General features: G+C 36.6%; 1 protein-coding gene across 2 annotated transcripts in view; it reads left to right on the top strand.

The window, feature by feature from the left end:
* The first annotated feature begins 1 nt into the window (after position 1).
* Positions 2–18792, top strand: part of MSH3 (mutS homolog 3) — a 49397-nt gene continuing 30606 nt past the window's right edge. For both annotated transcript variants that reach the window (XM_081941087.1, XM_081941088.1), the window contains exons 1-11: positions 2–137; positions 2717–2837; positions 3557–3762; positions 6902–7105; positions 8084–8200; positions 8895–9012; positions 9598–9740; positions 11215–11381; positions 14999–15111; positions 15669–15783; positions 17978–18062. In XM_081941087.1, coding sequence (XP_081797213.1) covers positions 18–137; positions 2717–2837; positions 3557–3762; positions 6902–7105; positions 8084–8200; positions 8895–9012; positions 9598–9740; positions 11215–11381; positions 14999–15111; positions 15669–15783; positions 17978–18062 — 1509 coding nt within the window. In that variant the 5' untranslated portion in view covers positions 2–17. The remainder of the gene's footprint in view (positions 138–2716; positions 2838–3556; positions 3763–6901; positions 7106–8083; positions 8201–8894; positions 9013–9597; positions 9741–11214; positions 11382–14998; positions 15112–15668; positions 15784–17977; positions 18063–18792) is intronic.

The raw sequence follows: 18792 nt of genomic DNA on the forward strand, positions 1-18792 counted from the left end.
TTTGCACCGGGTCTGCGATGCTGCCTGGGCGAAGGAGGAGGCGGCCTAACCCCGGTGACCGGCCTCGGGACCAGCCCGTGTTAAGTAAATTCTTCTCGCCGGTGGCAACCTTGCAGCCCAGCGGCTCCACTGAGGAGGTGAAAAAGCACTTTCTAACGCCGCTGCTGGGCATATGGTGCGGCCCCGAGGGTGGTGAAGGCTGCGGGGCGAAGCTGGCTCCTCGTTCGTTAAAAGTCCTGCACACAAAAGTCTTGCTGTTTTGTGGCCCGTTAAGGCACTGTGATCGGGCTGGGTAATTTTTGGCGGTAATTCCCCCTCACCCCCATATCCCGTTTTTAGCGTTAAGTAGTGAGACAATCCGCTGAGCCTGGTGGGATTGACCTCCCCAATGGTTAATAGTAGCCAGGCTGTAGTAGTAGTTGCAGAGGTGCTAATCCTACTTGGAAAGCTTTCTCTTCAAAAAGTTAAATGCCTTTAACAATATAAAGTGTTTGTGGGTGTTTGTTAATATGATTTATTGCCTTAGGGTCCCCCCCCCATTTCTTTTCTTTTTTTCTTTTGGTCTTCACTGTGAGTTGTTTTGTGTTGGGTGTGTGTGTGACACTGAGGGAGTTCAACCAATCTCATTGTACATACGTTGTGCACGACAATAATAATAATAATAATAATAATAATAATAATAATAATAATAATAATAATAATAATAATAATAATAATAATAATAATAATAAAATTAAGTTTGGGACCTTTGCATTCTACTCTTTGGTGCTGTGAAACGTACCTATTAGAATTCAAGATCACCCAATAAAGTTGTTTTGGCCGCAGCTATGATGCTAAATGGAGTCAGACCAGTGGAAATATACTAAAATTTCATTATGGTAGTTTAAAAAAAATACAGAAAGAGAGGACGCATCTTCTCCAGCCATTAAGTTAGTGCATTTTTCTAAGAAATTGATTCAAAGCAGGATTGTAAGTGAAACACTCTGAGTCCCAAATAGTACTAACAGAATTGATGAATAAGCATCCTGCTTGCTTCCTCCCCATCACAGCAGCAATGGGCTTAGGACACCCAGGAATCTCCCTTCTGTTCAGTCATTCGAAGTACAGGTAGTTCTCAACTTATGACCACAATTGAGCCCAAAATGTTGTTAAAGTGAGAAATTTGTTCAATGAGTTTGCCCCGTCTTACGACTTTTCTTGCCTTCGGGGAGAGGGGGCGCTCTATAAATTTAATAAAATAAATAAATCACTTTGGTTGTTAAATTAGTCATATGGTTGTTAAGTGAATCTGGTTTCCCCATTGACTTTGCTCATCAGAAGGTCGCAAAAGGGGATCACATGACCCTGGGACACTGCAACCATCATAAATGTGAGTCAGTTGTCAAGCATCCGAATGTAAATCACGTGACCATGGGGATACTACAATGGTCGTAAGTGTGAAAAATGGTCATAACTCACTTTTTTCAGTGCCATTATAACTCTGAACAATCACTAAACAAATTGTTGTAAGTAGAGGACTTCCTGTATCCCCAAATCCTTCCTGCACTAGATTCATGTCAGGAGAAAATGTTCTCTTCCATTCAGAAAATAGCTGGCCACGTGCACTGTACTCGTGGTTCCTCTTTCATGTCAGCAGCCTCAGGCATAACATACCTGAGCTGCAAAAAAACGGATAAGCACTGAGATGGCATTTTTCAGTATCTTTGCTTATTGCCATTTTGTTAAGAGTTAGAAGCTGAGCTATAGTATCCCTGCTGTACTTAATTTGGCTTGTGAAGCATAGCTAGGCAATTCCAGCAGCCCCTCAAGGCAACTGCCTCCGTTGAGTGATGCTGAGAATTGCTTGTTAAAGCAGAAAGAGAGGACGCATCTTCTCCAGCCATTAAGTTAGTGCATTTTTCTAAGAAATTGATTCAAATAGATGTGTATGTTCTTATAGAAAATTCATGGAGTACTAAGAAAGAGTGAACAATTTGATTGGGCTACTTGATGAATTTCATGGAGTAGTGTGTATATGCTTGTTTTGATATAACACAAATCTAGTGTATTATTCCAGAAGATACAGATTCATCTTAACCTGACTTGGTGAATCTGATCTCAGGATCATTTTTGTATTTATAAGACGAAGAAAGTTGGTACTGTCTCATATTTAAGCAAGAAAAAGTTCAGTTATTATTGAATTAAGATCTTGGTTTAAAGTAAATGCATTTTAAATCATTGTGCTATATTGCACATTCAAAATGCTATAAAAGTTATAAAATTCATTCATAAATAAAGGTATGAAATAGAATGTACATTTTCTCAGTATGGTTGACTGCTGATTCAAATAGTTTGTTTTCCTTATGTATGAGAGAAAACATAAATATCAACATCATTCCAATAGTACCAGATGGACATTGGTTCACATAATTCATTAAGTCAGCCTATCTGGATAAAAAAAACCCAATACCCAAACCCAGTCTTCAGGTGATAAGAATCAGAAATTTGAAATCAATTACCAATCTTGGTTTCTGGTTTAATTTTCTGGAAACTAGAAAGGCTTGTCAGTCTGGTTATGGATGATTAGTACAAGTAAATAGCTTTATGGTTGTAATCACAGATCAAAAGCAAGGATGATTAACTTCAGTAAGCCTCAATTGTTTTGATTTTTTTGGGCTTTTATTAATTGAATGCAAAACAGATTACTTCACAAACATGTTAAAACTTCTTTATTTAGATTATTGAACCTGATAGGAAAAAGAAAAAACTGGTAAAGAACAAAGAATATATTGACAAATCCTCAAAGTCCCTACAGTATGAAAAAGAAGAGAATAATTCAGTGGATACGCAGAACACAGGTATGTTCTAAATACTGTAATTTCTTTTCTTTCTGTCCAGGAATTATCACAAAAATTGGGAAATATTCTGTAACTGCGGCTTTTGTGGTTATCTAGAAATCTAGGAGCAAAATAGAATTAAGGAACTTTCCTTTGCTTTTTATCTTGTTATTTACAAAGTTCACTGTCATATACATTAGTATCTACCACCTAATTGAAACTTAACCAAAATAGGTTTCAACATTTATACCTGTTGTTTGATATTCAATCATATTTTGTACACATTTTAAACTGTTAATATTTGTAAATCTATATTTTCTGCCACTTTATTTGGTTTAGACTTTATTTGGTTTAGACTGTCATAAATGTGTACTCTTCTAAAGGAACAGAATAAGAGATTTTTGAAAATTAATGACAACATTACATTTTCAAAGGAGCAAAGTATGAATGATTTTTGGTAGCAGATTTCTGGATAGATATGAAAAGATCAAGAAATAACTAGTGTATAAGACAGGATGTTTATAGATTTTTAAAAATCCCTATTTTTGCACTGTTGTCAAGGGAGAAGCAATATAGCTTAAAGACTGACATTATATAATACAGCCAAAGCTATGTGCTACTGAGCAGGATAGGTATCAGCATAATTATTGGATAAGAAATGTGTATGGAAGAATGATGAAAAATATTCCTTGGATGTAGTATGTTTGAGATAAAACATTTTATTTATATTGCTAATGAAGGGGAAACAAACAAATGTATGCGCTCTGAAATATGCTCAGAAACCTTTGAGAAATTGAGAGCATTTAGCCGCTTGGAGTCTCCAAGAAATAGAGTTTCTTCAGAAACCTTTCATGGAAAAGAGTCAGTAGCTTTGAAAAAATGCCAACATTCTGTGAGTGGAAACAGCGAAACAAATGATACTTTACATCCCCCAGATATAAGTAAGGTAATCAGTTCTTTGCTATTTTTTGATTTAGCTGTTACAATTTAATTGTGAACATTGACTGAATCTTGAAGATGCTAAGACAGCAATTTACTATTGTTAAATCTTGTATCATCATATTCTCCATTACAAATGAATAAGTGACAATGGTAGTTATCTGTAAGATTGAATAATGAAGATAGTACATACTAAGTAGTTCAGTTAATTGTATCAGGATTTTATGTATGGGTAGAAATGGCAATGTGCTGGAAGTCAGTTGGTGAATAAAGACTAACTACAGTATATCCGTATGAGTATGTGTATACTTTATGTGTGTGTACATATATTCAAACACATTAGATATAGACTACATTTCTGTATATGTGTCTCTTTGGGAGCCAGGTAACATGTGAAATAGCATGAATAAGCATAAAGTAATTGTTATAGATGCAGCTCTTTGCTGAGCTTGGCTTTTTTTGAAAAGCCAACACCATAAAATCCTAAGGTTGTGTGATAGACTGAAAAATGGATACTGCTGCTAAGAAAATTACATTGACATGTCTGAAATTCCTAGGAGTTGAATTCTCCTTGAAAAATTTACTTTTATGTGTTGATCTTAATTGTCTGCCTTATTTAATATGTGATCCTAAGGCACACCTCAATTGTTTTCTGATGGATATTCCTTCTGCCAGGGTAGAAGTGGCTTTGGATCAAAAGTTGCTTTATAATTGCTCCCTGAAAAGGAGTACATTACATTCTTAATTTATGCTAAATAGCATTAGAATGGGAAAATTTCCTTTTAGAGTAATTTATAGGAGAAAAAATACGTTCTGATAGGGAAAAGGGTTAGGAAACTCATTTTCTTCTTTCTTCTTTTCTGTTTTATTTGGGAATAGCTGATAGATTATATAAAAAGCAAGAGACATGTGTTCTTGCACCCATCTCCCATGATGGGGCTTAAGTAATGATTTTAACAGATCTTGGTGTTTTCTAATGCAAAGTTATCTATTCCTATAAAAATAAACCATATTAAATTTGAAAAAACTTATTCTGAGAATTTTACATGTGGGATAGCTAAATAAATCATTGGTTTTTTCAAGGATATCTAAGTAAATTATTCTATATAGTATTGAAAAATGATTGCAATTTTTCTTACTTAGAGCAAATTTTAAATTATCATTAAAATTTATTTTAGTTTTTGATCTTTTAAAATACATTATACATTGTTAAGATATAATTGGAAAACAATACAAGCAGAGCTAGAAAATTATCAGAAAAATGCTAGAGAATTTTTATAAATTTGCAATTTGGGTTAAAATAGTTAATGTAGTAAAATGCATCCATTAAACAGGACTGTTATAAAGAAAGCTTAGTTCCTTAGGAAAAAGTAATAATAAAAATGGGCAGTTTCTCTTTGAGGACACAGTCTAAGTACTATCATAGTAGTAGGGGATAATGATTTGAGTTCATTGACTTTAGAAGAGGATATTTGTAGCTCAAGAGTTGAACTGTGGGGTCCTTGGTGTTCACGTAATTTGAATTTTCTTTGCAGATTTCATTACCCAACTAAGTAACACCTTCTATGTTAGAAGACAGACCAATGTCTGCAAGAAAACAGCCAAGCTCAGAGAGCATCAAGGACTCCACAGATACTTGATTTTTCATCCTTATTCTCACTGTGTTCCATCTTGGAACAAAATATTTAACTGTCTTTTCTGTTGTGTCTGTTTTTCCAGTCCAAATGCTTCTCTAAATTGCTTGTGTACTCTGTGCTCTGTAGCGTTCCTGCTATGATAATATTTCTAGTTGCTCACCAGATTTTTGGCTATAGTTGTCTTTCCAAGTACCATGTTTTCCCAAAAATAAGAAAGGGTCTTATTTTCTTTTGAATGCCCAAATTTTGCTTGGGCCTTATTATCGGGTGGGGGGGCTTATTGGTTTGGGGTTGCCGGGTGGCTGTTCTCTTGCGAGCCGGCGCCTGAAGAGCTGGGCACAGCCTCAGGGGCAAATGGCTGTGTTGCGCTGTTGCAGCAGTGCAACAAAGCCGCCATGAGGTGATCACGCTCATGAGCAGCCGCCTGGCAATGCCCCTTTCCAGCCGGACAGAGCACCACTCACCGACACAGTAATATCCCAAAGGCGCTTAGCTGCATGGCACTCTGCCCGGCTGGAAAGAGAGGTTGCGCGAGCACTTGTTCTGCCTCCAGCTCGCGTGCCTCCCTGCCTCACCATGCCCAACTCTCCCTGCAGGGCTGGGCCAGAGCGCCGCTGTCATCACCCCACTGCCACCGCCATGCTCCAAGTATAACAGGCTTCCAAACTACAGAGATCCGCTACCGAGTCTTCCAGCAGCGGCCGCTCTGGGTTGTGGCCTGGATGCGGGAAGTCTTCCAATAGCCAGCCCACAACCATAGAGCGTAGTCTCAGAGCGGCCACTGCCGGAAGAGTCGGCAGTGGATCTGCGGAGTTTGGAAGTCAGTTATGCTCGGAGCATGGTGGTGGCAGTGGCAGCGGGGCGGCGGCGGCCGCTAGGTTGGTGGGTGGCGCTGTGCCCAGTTGGAGTGGGGGGTTGCGGGGCAGAGCGCCACGTGGCTTAGCACCTTTGGGATATTACTGGGTCAGTGAGTGGCGCTCTGCTCAGCTGGAAAGGGGTGTTGCCGGGCGGCTGCTCGTGAGACCAGCTGCCCGGCAACCCCCCGCTCCAACTGGGCACAGCGCCACCTACCAACCTAGTGGTATCCCAAAGGCGTCAAACAATGTGAGCGCCTTTGCCCCCCTCCCCCTGGCTCCTCCGGCTTTGTGCCTTCGGGATATCGCTAGGTTGGTGAGTGGCGCTCTGCCTGGCTGGAGGGAGGGTGTCCAGGGGGCTTATTGGGGAAGGGCATATATTTTTGCCCATAGGAAAAATATGGCATTGTCTTATTATCAGGACATGTCGTAATTTTGGGGAAACACGGTAAACACCTCTTGGTTTTTCTACACTGTTGCAGTGTTAATTTGAGAGGGCTTCCAATTGTGTTTACTTCCTGAGTTAGATTTGGCATTCCGTCACTAATGAAAGGAGGGTGATCTGGAATTTATTTCTATAATAATTCATGTTCCTACCTGAATAATGATACTTTTGCTAAACATTTTCTTGTTAATATTTTCATTTTACATATAGGGAAGAGATATCTGCCACTTTTTCACCATGAATACAAGCTCTAAAAATATCCGAAATACATCAGATACAACTTTTAAAAAAACAACCAAAATTGTATATACACCTCTTGAGCTCCAGTTCCTAGAACTAAAAAAACAGTATAAGGATGCTATTCTGTGTATTGAGTGTGGTTATAAATACAGATTTTTTGGAGATGATGCAGAGGTAAGGCTGTTCTTTGAATGGCATGGCGTTATAGTTATATGTTGCTGTTACTAATATTGTGCATAATGATTGAAAAGCTTATCTACAGAAAGGTAACATATGATACTTTATAAACATCCAAGTAGGACAGGAGCTGTAAGCAAACATTGGTTTATATCTTGGTAGAGAGGTTACAGCTGCAATAGCAGCATGCTTTTTAGTGGCTCAGAGAGCTTCTTTTTTTTCCTGGTTCCAAATAGTGCTTATATATCTATTTAACAACTTATTTGCAAGTCTGCTATTTTTTTACCAAGTATTCGATATGAATTTGTGTATGCGTGTTTTAATTTTAAATTTTTCTTGAAATACAAGGTAAGTATTGCCAAAATTATGATTAACCTCCCTTCTAAGTTCCTCTTTTATGCTGCTGTATGCCTAGACAGAATTATATAAAATTATAATATATTAATAAGGTTGAAGTATTATTTAATCTTTTGAGACTTTTTAAATTATTCAATATATTTCAGTAAATGTCATTAAGTAGTTATTATATAATTAGTCCTTGATTTACGATCATATCCTTAGCACAGTTCAAAGGTACAGTAGTACTGAAAATGTGACTTACGACTGATCCCTGCACTTACAATAGTTGCAGCATCTCTCTGATCCTGTGATCAAAATTGGGGAACTGCTTGGCAACTGGTATGTATTTACTTGTGTTGTAGCTTCCTGGAATTACATACCATTTATGAATTTTCCAGGGGGCTTCCAATATGCAAAGTCAATGGGGAAAGCTAGATTCACTTAAATGACAGTGGCAAAAAAAGGTAGTAAAATCAAATGTGACTTTGATTTTGCCTCTATCAACCATTTCCTTAGTGAAGTTTCAGTGCTAATAGTGGTTGTAAGTCAAGGAGTATCTGTGTGCACGTAAGAATTTTGTAGTATCTACATTTCTACGAGAATAAAATTTTAATTATCTGTAATTATATTTTATAGATTGCTGCCAAGGAGTTGAATATATATTGTAATAAAAATCACAATTTTATGACTGCCAGCATACCAACGCACAGACTATTTGTTCATGTTCACCGTCTTGTAGCAAAGGGATACAAGGTTTGCTTCCAAAGCTACGTATATAATTGTAGTTTTATATTAGCTTGTTTTTCAGAGTTGAATGCTTTCAAATAAAATATTCCAAACCAAGTGACCGTTCCTGAACAGTAGTTTGTAATTATAATCCCAAGACAAAACTATTATCTAATTTGGTTTTGAAGTACCATATTTTTCGGAGTATAAGATGCACCAAGGTTTTGAAGAGGCAAATTTTAAAAAAAGTAGGTAGGTAGAAGGATAGAGAGGGAGAGAAAGAGAGAGAAATACAGTAGGTAGGTAGAGAGAGAGAGAGTAGTTAGAGAAAGAGAGAGAGAGAAATAAAGTAGGTAGGTAGGAAGAGAGAGAGAGAAGGTAGGTAGGTAGATAGAGGGATAGAGAAAGAGAAATACAGTAGGTAGGTAGGGAGAGAGAGAGTAGGTAGGTAGGGAGATAGAGGGATAGAGAGAGAGAAATACAGTAGGGAGGGAGGGAGAGAGAGAAGGTAGGTAGGTAGATGTTTCTAGGTGTATTTATCCATGTTCTGGAGAAGGAAATCGCTGACAACCTGCAACACCTAAGACTTGTTTCAATGTAATTCTCATCAATCTACTCTAACTAAAGAGCTTTCCGAAAGGGGGAAAAAAGTTATATTGCCCAATATATTTATTTTTATTTAATGTTTTCCAGTGCTTCATGTTCTCTGCTTCTCTTGCAGGTAGGAGTAGTAAAACAAATGGAAACTGCTGCTTTGAAGGCTGTTGGAGAGAACAAAAGTTCTCTTTTTACCCGAAAATTAACTTCACTGTATACCAAAGCTACATTTCTAGGAGAAGATATCCTTTTACTATGAATGTTAAATTATATTGATGTCATTTATTTTCGTCTGCCTCTTATTCATTAGTTTGAAATATACTCTGTTTATTCTTCCAGTTACATTTACACCTGCTTCTTCTGTTTTGCTTCAAACTTGCCCATATTAGGGATACTGGTTATCCTGCTGTGGTGTTCTATGTATTAAAATAGCATTTTATTGTATAGATTATTGTACAAAAACTCATTCCATGAATGTGATGTAGTTTTAACTTTAATTCTATTTGCTTCAAAAAGTGCCATGGGGCTAGGGGAAAAGTGATTTGGGGGATTTGAAATGCAATCTATGAAAGTAAGAACAAATCATTTGGACATTCTTGATTTTTAAAAAAGTGACACAAGGAACATTTAGATGTTTGTAAAATAAATTGGGGGAAACTCACCCACATTTTCTTTAATAATGTAGGGTTTCCATCCCAACTAGGTAGAGAATAAAATGGCCATTCATGAAATGGCCTTGTATAAAAGTAAAAGTTTCAGACCGGCATATTGTATTTGGGCTATGTAAAAAGTACATATAGAATTAATTTCCTTTAACACTTTGCTACATTTGAATCCCCTGTTGAAATTAGATAACTCAATGGAGGCTGAGGAAATATCTTCTAATGCCTGGGATAATTATCTTCTCTGCATCTCTGAAAATAAAGAAAATTTAAACCATAAGAATCACAACATTGTTTTAGGCGTAGTGGTAAGCATTTCTAAAAAGTTTTAATTTATAATTGTAGCTATATAAATGTTAATTGTTCACAGTGTATCCAGCTGTACTTCAATACAGATAAAATACAGTGGGTATCTTGGTACTCAACTGCTTCAAAACTCATCAAATTTGATACTCGATGCATTTTGATGCAAACATTTTGTCCTGGTACTCATTGTTTGTTTGGTACTCATTGTTTGTTTCGTACTCAATGCATTAGCTAGAACTGGTTGGTGTCGGTTACCTTGTGACTCAGTATATTATTCCTTATGGTAAAAATCTGTTTGGTACTCATCATTTTTGGTACTCATCGCACCTCTCAGAACCAATTAATGAAGTACCACTGTAATTTGTTTTACAGTGCAGCACCAGCTATGAAGGGGACTTTCTCAGCTGTTGCTTTTCTGTTGGCTCCACAAGAACTTTAAGGGTCAGAGTACCTTCAGGAATGGGTTGGTTATAGAGAGGATGGATAAAAGCTTAGGGTTATTTTGTCAATTCTTTTCACCTATACTTCAAACTGATCCCTTTGCCCAATATTTTTGAAATAGTTTTGGGGAGACTGATGGGAAGAAAAAGTGGAAAATACTGCATTTTAACAGATGCTACTGTACTGAATAGTATAATACAAGGAGTAATAGATTTAACCCTGGTTGGTTGGTTTTATATAAAACTTTTATAGATTGGTAAGGGCTGATACATTCCACTGGAGCCTTGTTGCTTTCAACAGGAAAAAAAAGTGGAATTAATTCAAGTCAAACTTAATTTTATATAAGAAAATCTGGAGAATTATTAAAGTTTGACAGTTTTACCAATGTTCCCCAACTGATTTTAACTCTCCCCTCATTTATTATCTTACAAAAGGATCATTGACTTAACTGGCTAAGGTTCATTTAAGTCATAATCCAGAGTATCTATAAAGTAGCATCTTGAGCAACTTCAAAACACCAAGCTGCCTAGAGTAGCCTCACAGCAAAATAGGTGGCAAATAAATTTAACAATCAATCAAACAAACAAATACTGGATCCCAGAATTTGGAATTTGATGAAACTAAAAGCAGGATCATAAATAAAAACTGAGTTTTAGTACATATATGAAACGAATATGTAATACGAACTATACCATGTGCAGTGATATTCACTGGTTCAGCAGTTTTAAAAAATTGATGAAGTCATCTTAATAATGGTCTTAGTTGGTACGACAATTGAATACTTGATTGCTAAGTACTTCTGGGAAATACCTTGAGACATCTTTATGACTGAAGACAAATAATAGTTATATATTGTATTGGCATTTATTCATGTAAATAAAAAATAAACATTATTTAGAATCTTCTATATCTAAATTGGTATATTAAACTCAGAAAGAGAGAGCGAGAGCGAAAGAAAGGGAAATAAGATGCCTTAAGGTTTCACAGTTATTCTAACTTGAAAATTATTTAAGAAGTTGCTATATTCTTTTTCAGGCAGTCCAGCCTACTACAGGAGAGGTTCTGTTTGACAGTTTTCAAGATTCTATAGCTCGTTTAGAGTTGGAAAATCTAATACTACGCCTGCAGCCAGTTGAGATTATTCTTCCTAGAGATGTGTCAGATCAGACTGAGAAGGTTATAATTAGAATGACTTCTGTATGGTAAGCCTCTATATAGTAGAACAATTTGATATTTATTTATTCAAAACATTACTTTAAAGTCTTGTTCAGATTCTTGTAAGTATGAGAAGTGAGCAAGTCCTTACATGTATCTTTCTTGACCCTTTGTTTTGATAATAAGTAATCATTTAATGGTGTACTAGGTTTTCTGATCTGGAATCCTACCACTTATCCCTATATCGATTTATATGGCTGTTACTTCAAATATAGATAAGGATAATATTTATTGGGATAGGATGGGATCTTCATCAAAGATCTTATATTACTTCCATAGTATGAAGATAATGCATTATCAAGCCAAGATTTCTAGAACAATTCTTGAATGTAATATTTATAAAATAAAAAATCATTTTGAGACATTAATGAAAGCTATCACCACTAATTCTCCAGTGTCTTTTCTCTTTTCAGTGTGTGTGTGGGTGTGTATACATCAGTGACGTGCAGTCAGGGGAGGCAGGGGAGGCACAGCCTCACCACTGTCGTCATGAAAAGAAAAAAAAATGTAAAGGGAAAAAGGCGAGAGCTGAGGTCAGACTGAGCTAGTTGGTGCCTGAGCCTGCCTCACCGTGGATGACTGCTTAACTGTTTAAAAAAGCCTCTAAAAAGCGCCCTCTACTATGAGGCAGGAGAACTGTGTGCCGCTCCTATGTCGGGATTTTTTAGGCTTTTAACCCTTAAGTTAAGCAAGGGTTAAAAGCCTAAAGGTTCCTGACGTAGGGGAGGCACCCAGTTCTCCTGCCTCATAGGAGAAGGCACTTGTTTGGGCGGGGCTTCTTCAAGAGGACCCGAGGTAAGAGCAGAGTTGAAATCTGAAACAGCTGGAAAAGATATGTGTGGGTCGGAGGGAGGGGGAGGAATTCAAACTTCATCCTTCTGGTGCAGGGCTTTGGGCAAAGGCTGGAGGGAAGGACTCTGGCTTGCTTGTGCTCTTCCTTGCAGGCAGAGCCACGTTGCCTTTTCAAACCTGTAATCAGTGAAGCTGGGCTGGATCCTTCCGGGGCTGGGGGAAAGTGTGTGTGCTCCAGTATGGCTGGCTTCCTGCCTCCCCCTCACATACTTTGAGAGAGAGAGTGAGTGAGAGAGAGGGAAGGGGGTAGGAGAGATAGTCCAATCCAACTTGTGTGTGTGTGTGTGTGTGTGTGTGTTGGAGAGAGGGTGGAGGGAGGAAAAAAAAAAAGTAAACTTCTTTCGCAAAGGAGAAAAACAAATGCTGTTACTTTAAATCGGAACTGAGCATGCCTGGCTGTGGAATTCTGGAAGTTGAAGTCCACAAGCCTAAAAAAATTGCTGCCTCACCAGCCATAAACCTCACCGCATGTCACTGGTATACATACAGTACATATACATACATACCATATTTTTGGAGTATAAGACGCACTGGAGTATAAGATGCACCAAGGTTTTGAAGAGGCAATTTTTTTAAAAAAGTAGGTAGGTAGAGAGATAGAGAGGGAGAGAAAGAAAGAGAAATACAGTAGATAGAGAGAGAGGGTAGGTAGGTAGGTAGGTAGGTAGGTAGATAAAGGGATAGAGAGAGAAATAGAGATAGATAGAGAGAAATACAGTAGGTATTTAGGGAGAGAGAGTATAGGTAGGTAGGTAGGTAGGTAGAGATACAGAAATAGAGAGAAATACAGTAGATAGGGAGAGAGAGAGAGTTGGTAGGTAGATAAAGTTATATATATATATATATATATAGATAGATAGATAGATAGATAGATAGATAGATAGATGATAGATAGATAGAGAAATACAGTAAGTAGGTAGGGAGGGAGGGAGAGAGAGGGTAGGTAGGTAGGTAGAGGGATAGAGAGAGAGAAAGAGATAGATAGATAGAGAAATATAGTAGGCAGGTAGGGAGAGAGAGAGAGTGGGTAGGTAGATGTTTCCAGGTGTATTCCATGTGCTGGAGAAGGAAATTGCTGACAATCTGCAGCACCTTTATTTCTGCTGGCACAGCACTTGATCAATCTAATTCTCATCAATCACGCTAACTAAAAAGCTTTCGAATCTGAAAGGGAAAAAAAAGTTTTTGCATTGCAAACCTCCCAAAAATGGCCCATTTTTGCAAAAACCGGGCCATTTTTTTGTCAAAAAAATGGCATGCATAGCCTTATGGAGGTTTATAGAGTGCTGCTGGGGGCTGGGGGGGGGGGGAAACAGCCAGTTTTTTTCTCATTTCTGCCCTCCCCAGGCCCCACAAGCTCTCTGAAAGCCTCCATAAGGGTATGCACGGCCAATTTGGTGAAGGGGGCAGGGTTTCGGGAGGCAAAAAATGCTGCATTCGATGTATAAGACGCACCCAGATTTTCAGCCTCTTTTTTGAGGAAAAAAGGTCTGTCTTATACTCCGAAAAATACAGTACATACATACATAACATGTATACTTGGAATGTTTGCTTATAACTCAATTTAACTTTTCAAAATTCTACAAAAAGAATTATTAAACTAGTATGCTATGTGCGTATGTCAGATCAAATAATAAAGATAAAGAAGCACAGTGAAAAATTAGGACTAAAATTAAATTCAGGTAGTCCTTGACTTATGCCACAACTGAGCCTAACATTTCATTGCTAAGCGAAACAGTTGCTAAGTGGATTTTGCCCATTCTGCGACCTTTCTTGCCCCAGTTGTTTAAGTGAATCACTGCAGTTAAATTACTAACAAGGTTGTTAAGTGAATCTGGCTTCCCCATTGACTTTGCTTGTTAGAAGATTGCAAAAATGGATCACAGGACCCCAGGACACTGCAGTTGTCAAAAATACTTGCAGCTGCAAGTATCTGAATTTTGATCACACAAGTATTGGGATGTTGACGTGGTTGTAAGTATGAAAAACTATCATAAGTCACTTTTTTCAATGTCGTCGTAATTTTGAACTGTCGTTAAATGAACTGTAAATCGAGGACTACCTGTATAAAGGAGACCAAACTAATGACAGCAGATAGAACAACCAGCCTTAGAATTGACAAGATGTTGAGGTGGGGGATAGCTTCTGCTTTTTAGGAACTACCACAGGGGTGTCCAAACTTGGGAACTTTAAGACTTGTGGACTTCAACTCCCAGAATTCCCCAGCCAGCCATGCTGTGACAGCAAGACTACAACCATATTTTTGTCCAATGTATATTGGATTACCAGCCATGCTGGCTGGGGAATTCTGGGAGTTGAAATCCACAAGTCTTAAAGTTCCCAAGTTTGGACACCCCTGAACTACCATGAACGGTAAAGGAATACAGTCAATAACTTGCTGCAGACTGGCACTTGGTAGGCCTTGGAAAATATATTCAAATGCTTCAGTGACAATGACAATTACTGTCACTTTGATAGAAATGTAAATATTGCAGGACTTAGCTCGAGGAAAGAGAGTAACATTTAAAGTCCACATTCAGAACTCTAAATCTTCCTCGAATTGAATTTGTAGAAAGTGAATCCTTTCAAAATGCATTAAGGAAAGGTCACCTTTCAAATCAACTTGATTTTAAAAGTTTCACTTGGAAAAATAGTCATTTGTTTGAATGCTGAAGTAAAGTATGAGAGCTTTTGCTATTGTTCAGCTGTATGTAATAGCATAGTAAAGTTAAAAATGTCTATTTTTTTACAGTTTACAAGATGACAGAATACGAATTGAAAGAATGAAAAATGAACATTTTGAGTACGGAAGTGCTTTTAAGATGATTACAGATTTCTATGGCAGTCAAATACTTGATGGCACAGGTACCTAATCCAAAAAGATTTATTTGATTAGCAATTGTGTGTATTATAGGTGACTTGATTATTTTATAAAACTTCTTTGTGTCATGTTAGTTTGACATAATTTACAAAATATTTGTTTGTATTTATGAAGTGAATAGATTTTAAGATGAATATATGTACTTATATATTATTTATTTTTCATGCAACAGTGTTTTAGTAGCAGAAAAATTTCCTATTCTTTTAAGCTGGGAAAAACGAATTCTAAGTTAGCAATGCCTTAAACCAAAATATAAAGTTAGTTCAAAAATTCAACTTTACACTATTAATTTGAACAGTATGTTGATCCTTGTTTGTTTCTTAACAAAATCCTGTTTGTTTTTTTAGAAATGTTTTTAGTAGTCAATTTCATATAAATTAATTTGTTAGTATTTTATGGTGAGTAAATAAATGAGTTCAATAAAAATCCAAGAAAAGGTAAATTTGTAGGAACATAGCTCTTTGGTAGTCCAGAAAATAATTATGTGACAGGAATTATTAAGATGCCACTTTGGAAAATTACAAGCTGCTATTTTTTCCAGGTTCTCAAGCATTGTCCCAGATTTTAAAGTTCGATAAATCGGTGTTGTGCTCCTTGGCTGCTGTAATCTTGTACCTTAAAGAATTTAATTTAGAGAAGATACTCTATGACCCCAGGTAAATAGTTTTAATTTTAGATACTAAAACCGTTGTTAAATTGATTTACATACTACAGGAAATATTGTTTCACAAAATAAGTGCACTATAATTGTGATATCCAAGTTATCATGAAAACTATACTAGAGAAGTAGAAAAAATTTAAAGCTATGTTTCCAGCTAATGGTATCAGCAATTCATTTTAGTTCTACACAATATATACCTATATACCTATATCAATATGTCCTTCAGTGCAATCTGTAAATTATTGTTGCAGATTCATGACAACAATGTTACTAACAAATCATTTCTGAAAATACAGCCTAGAAAACTGTTTGAACTTGACTGTTTACCGTATTTATTTGAGTATAACGCGCAAAATTTTCTACCAAAAAAAGAAATCAAAGTTTGGGTGCGCGTTATAAACGAGGGCTGGGGTGGGGTGGCAGTGGCGGCCGGTCCATTGAGGGCGCAGGCGAATTGTAAATTCGCACTGTGCCTTTTCCGGGCTGCAGCCGCTCACTGTACGCGAGGGCGAAGAAAAAAAAAACGTCCCCTCGTCGCGTACAGTGGGCGGCGCGAACTGGGGGTGAGAATTCTTATTATCCGCTGTATGGTCGCCGCTTCATTTCCTCGCCTCGCTCACACGTTACGGTAAGCATTGCTTTTGAATCTGACTTTGAAGCATTTTAAATAAATATTGTTACCGGTAATTTTATTTCGGTATTGTGTTTATACCAGTTTACGTTGTCAATAAATGATTTTTATCATGGCCGCACGTGTTTAACAACGTTTTTTTGTCAATTGCAATGCTTGGTGTGAAACAAAATTTTATACCGATTTTTAATCGAAAATTAGGGGTGCGCGTTATACTCGAATAAATACGGTAGTTGCCAGTAGTCAAGAATGACTCAAAGGCACTCATACGCCCAATTTAAAATCTTCATTCTCAATCCAATAGTATGTCAGAAAAAAGCAACCATAAAAAGCATATTAAGAAGTAACAACAACAAAAGCAACATCATAATAGAGGAATGAAAGTATCACTGAATTAATACCTTAAAAAATAATATTAAGTAAGTGATAGGATAAATATTCAGCCAATCTGCTGAAGTGAAATAAAAGCACAATATATTTTACTGTGCAGACTGTAATAAACAGTTTGGTAGGAAAACAAAATATCTACGGAGTTAAGTAAGTTTTGAAAAAATAGCCAGATGAATCTGTTGCTTCTAATAGTACAGAATTCAAGTGACATGTGCTGGCAATACCTCACATTCATCTTTCTTTTGTTGCTTCTTAAGGCAGCTATGAAAAAGACTTAATTTCTTCTAATTATCTCAGATTTTCAAACTTAGCTGAATGAAAGCTCCTGATTTAGACAATTTTCCAATGTCCAAAGAACAGGAAAAACGATTGATTATTAAAGGACTCCCTGTTAATGTACCTTTGGTGAACCAGACATTTCTAAGTTCTGGAAGAATTTTAAGATGTCCTTAGGGCAGTCTTCTTCCTTTCCTCTTCAGTTGTGAGTTTACTAGCTTTGCCTTTTAACTCTTGATTTCTGATTTTAGATTCATAGCGTCTTTGGCCTAGCATGAAGACAATTGATTAGAAATCAGTTGTCTTCAATCCCATATGAAATAAATTAGCTCAGTTAACTCACCTAAGAAGCTGTTTAAATTTACTATGAAAATCGATAGCAATAGCACTTATATTTATATATCCCTCCATAGTGCTTTAGAGCACTCTGAGTTGTTTACAAATGTCTACATATTGCTCCCAACAATCTGGGTCCTCATTTTACCCACCTCGGAAGGAATGAAGCCTAAGTCAACTTTGAGCTGATCAAGAGTGAACTCCTGGCTATGAGCAGAGTTAGCCTGCAATACTGCGTTCTAACCACTGCGCATCATGGAAATATATAGGAATGAGACATGAAACATGTTATCTACCTAAAAAGTGAAGAAAGCCACTATAATCACTAATTTTTTAAAAATGTATAATGAATTTTAAATTAGAATTAAGTTTTTTTTAATGAAAATGTATGTATTAATGTAAATTGCAATATTTAATGTATTAAGTAAAATGAATCACATGTTCTTTTATAACTATTATTCCGAGTTTGTCTTTTTCTTGCAATGTATAAAGTTAAGTGCTATTTTTAGAGTGCCAATAACTGTTTTGTATCTTTACTATGGATGTTTTTTTAAAGTAATTTTAAGAAGTTATCAAGTGAAGATGAATATATGACACTAAATGGAGCTACGTTAAAGAATCTTGAAATCTTGCGGAATCAAGTAAGGAAGAGTTATCTTATGTATTTATGTGCTTTGTGACTTAAACTTTACATTATTCTTTCCAGTCCTTTTTGGTCTACTTATCCATTTCACCTCCCTTTTAATTAAGTAAAATTAAATCAAATGCCACATCCTAGAAGCTGGTAATTCTTAAAAAGAATGCTATCGAGAAAAAAAGATTTTCACAGTGGAGTTACTCAATCTGGTAGCAAAGAGGCAAGAGAATGACTCTGAAGTGGAATTTGAAAACTAATGGGATTTTTCATTACCTATTAAGTAAAATTTAAAAATTAGAAACCAGACATTAATAGCTGTAATTATGTTTTTACTTTTTAAAATTATGAAATGTAGGCCTATATAGAGGAGAATCAGAAAGTAAATGAATAAGTGGATTGGAAATGAAAAGCTTTAGAAAGAATTGGAAAAAATGGATTAGCAATTAGTTCAATGGCTATGCAACAAGAGGGGGTTAAATCACATTAATTTCACCAATATTCTCCAGTATTTCTGTTCAAATTAAGGAGGATAGAGTAACAAACAGACTTGGACAAAACATTTCATAAGATTTTACCTTCATCTAAATTTTCTCTAGGTTTCACGTAGTAAGGTATGAGCGTTGCCAGATTTGACATATGCAGAAAACATACATGATTTATGGTGGAATCAGCAGTAAAATAGTCAAAATTTGAGTGTCAGAATCAAGGTTCAGCACTTTGAGCTCTACATTCTG

The sequence above is a fragment of the Natrix helvetica genome (assembly GCF_964273705.1).
Source record: "Natrix helvetica genome assembly, chromosome: 2".
Classification (NCBI taxonomy): Eukaryota; Metazoa; Chordata; class Lepidosauria; order Squamata; family Natricidae; genus Natrix; species Natrix helvetica.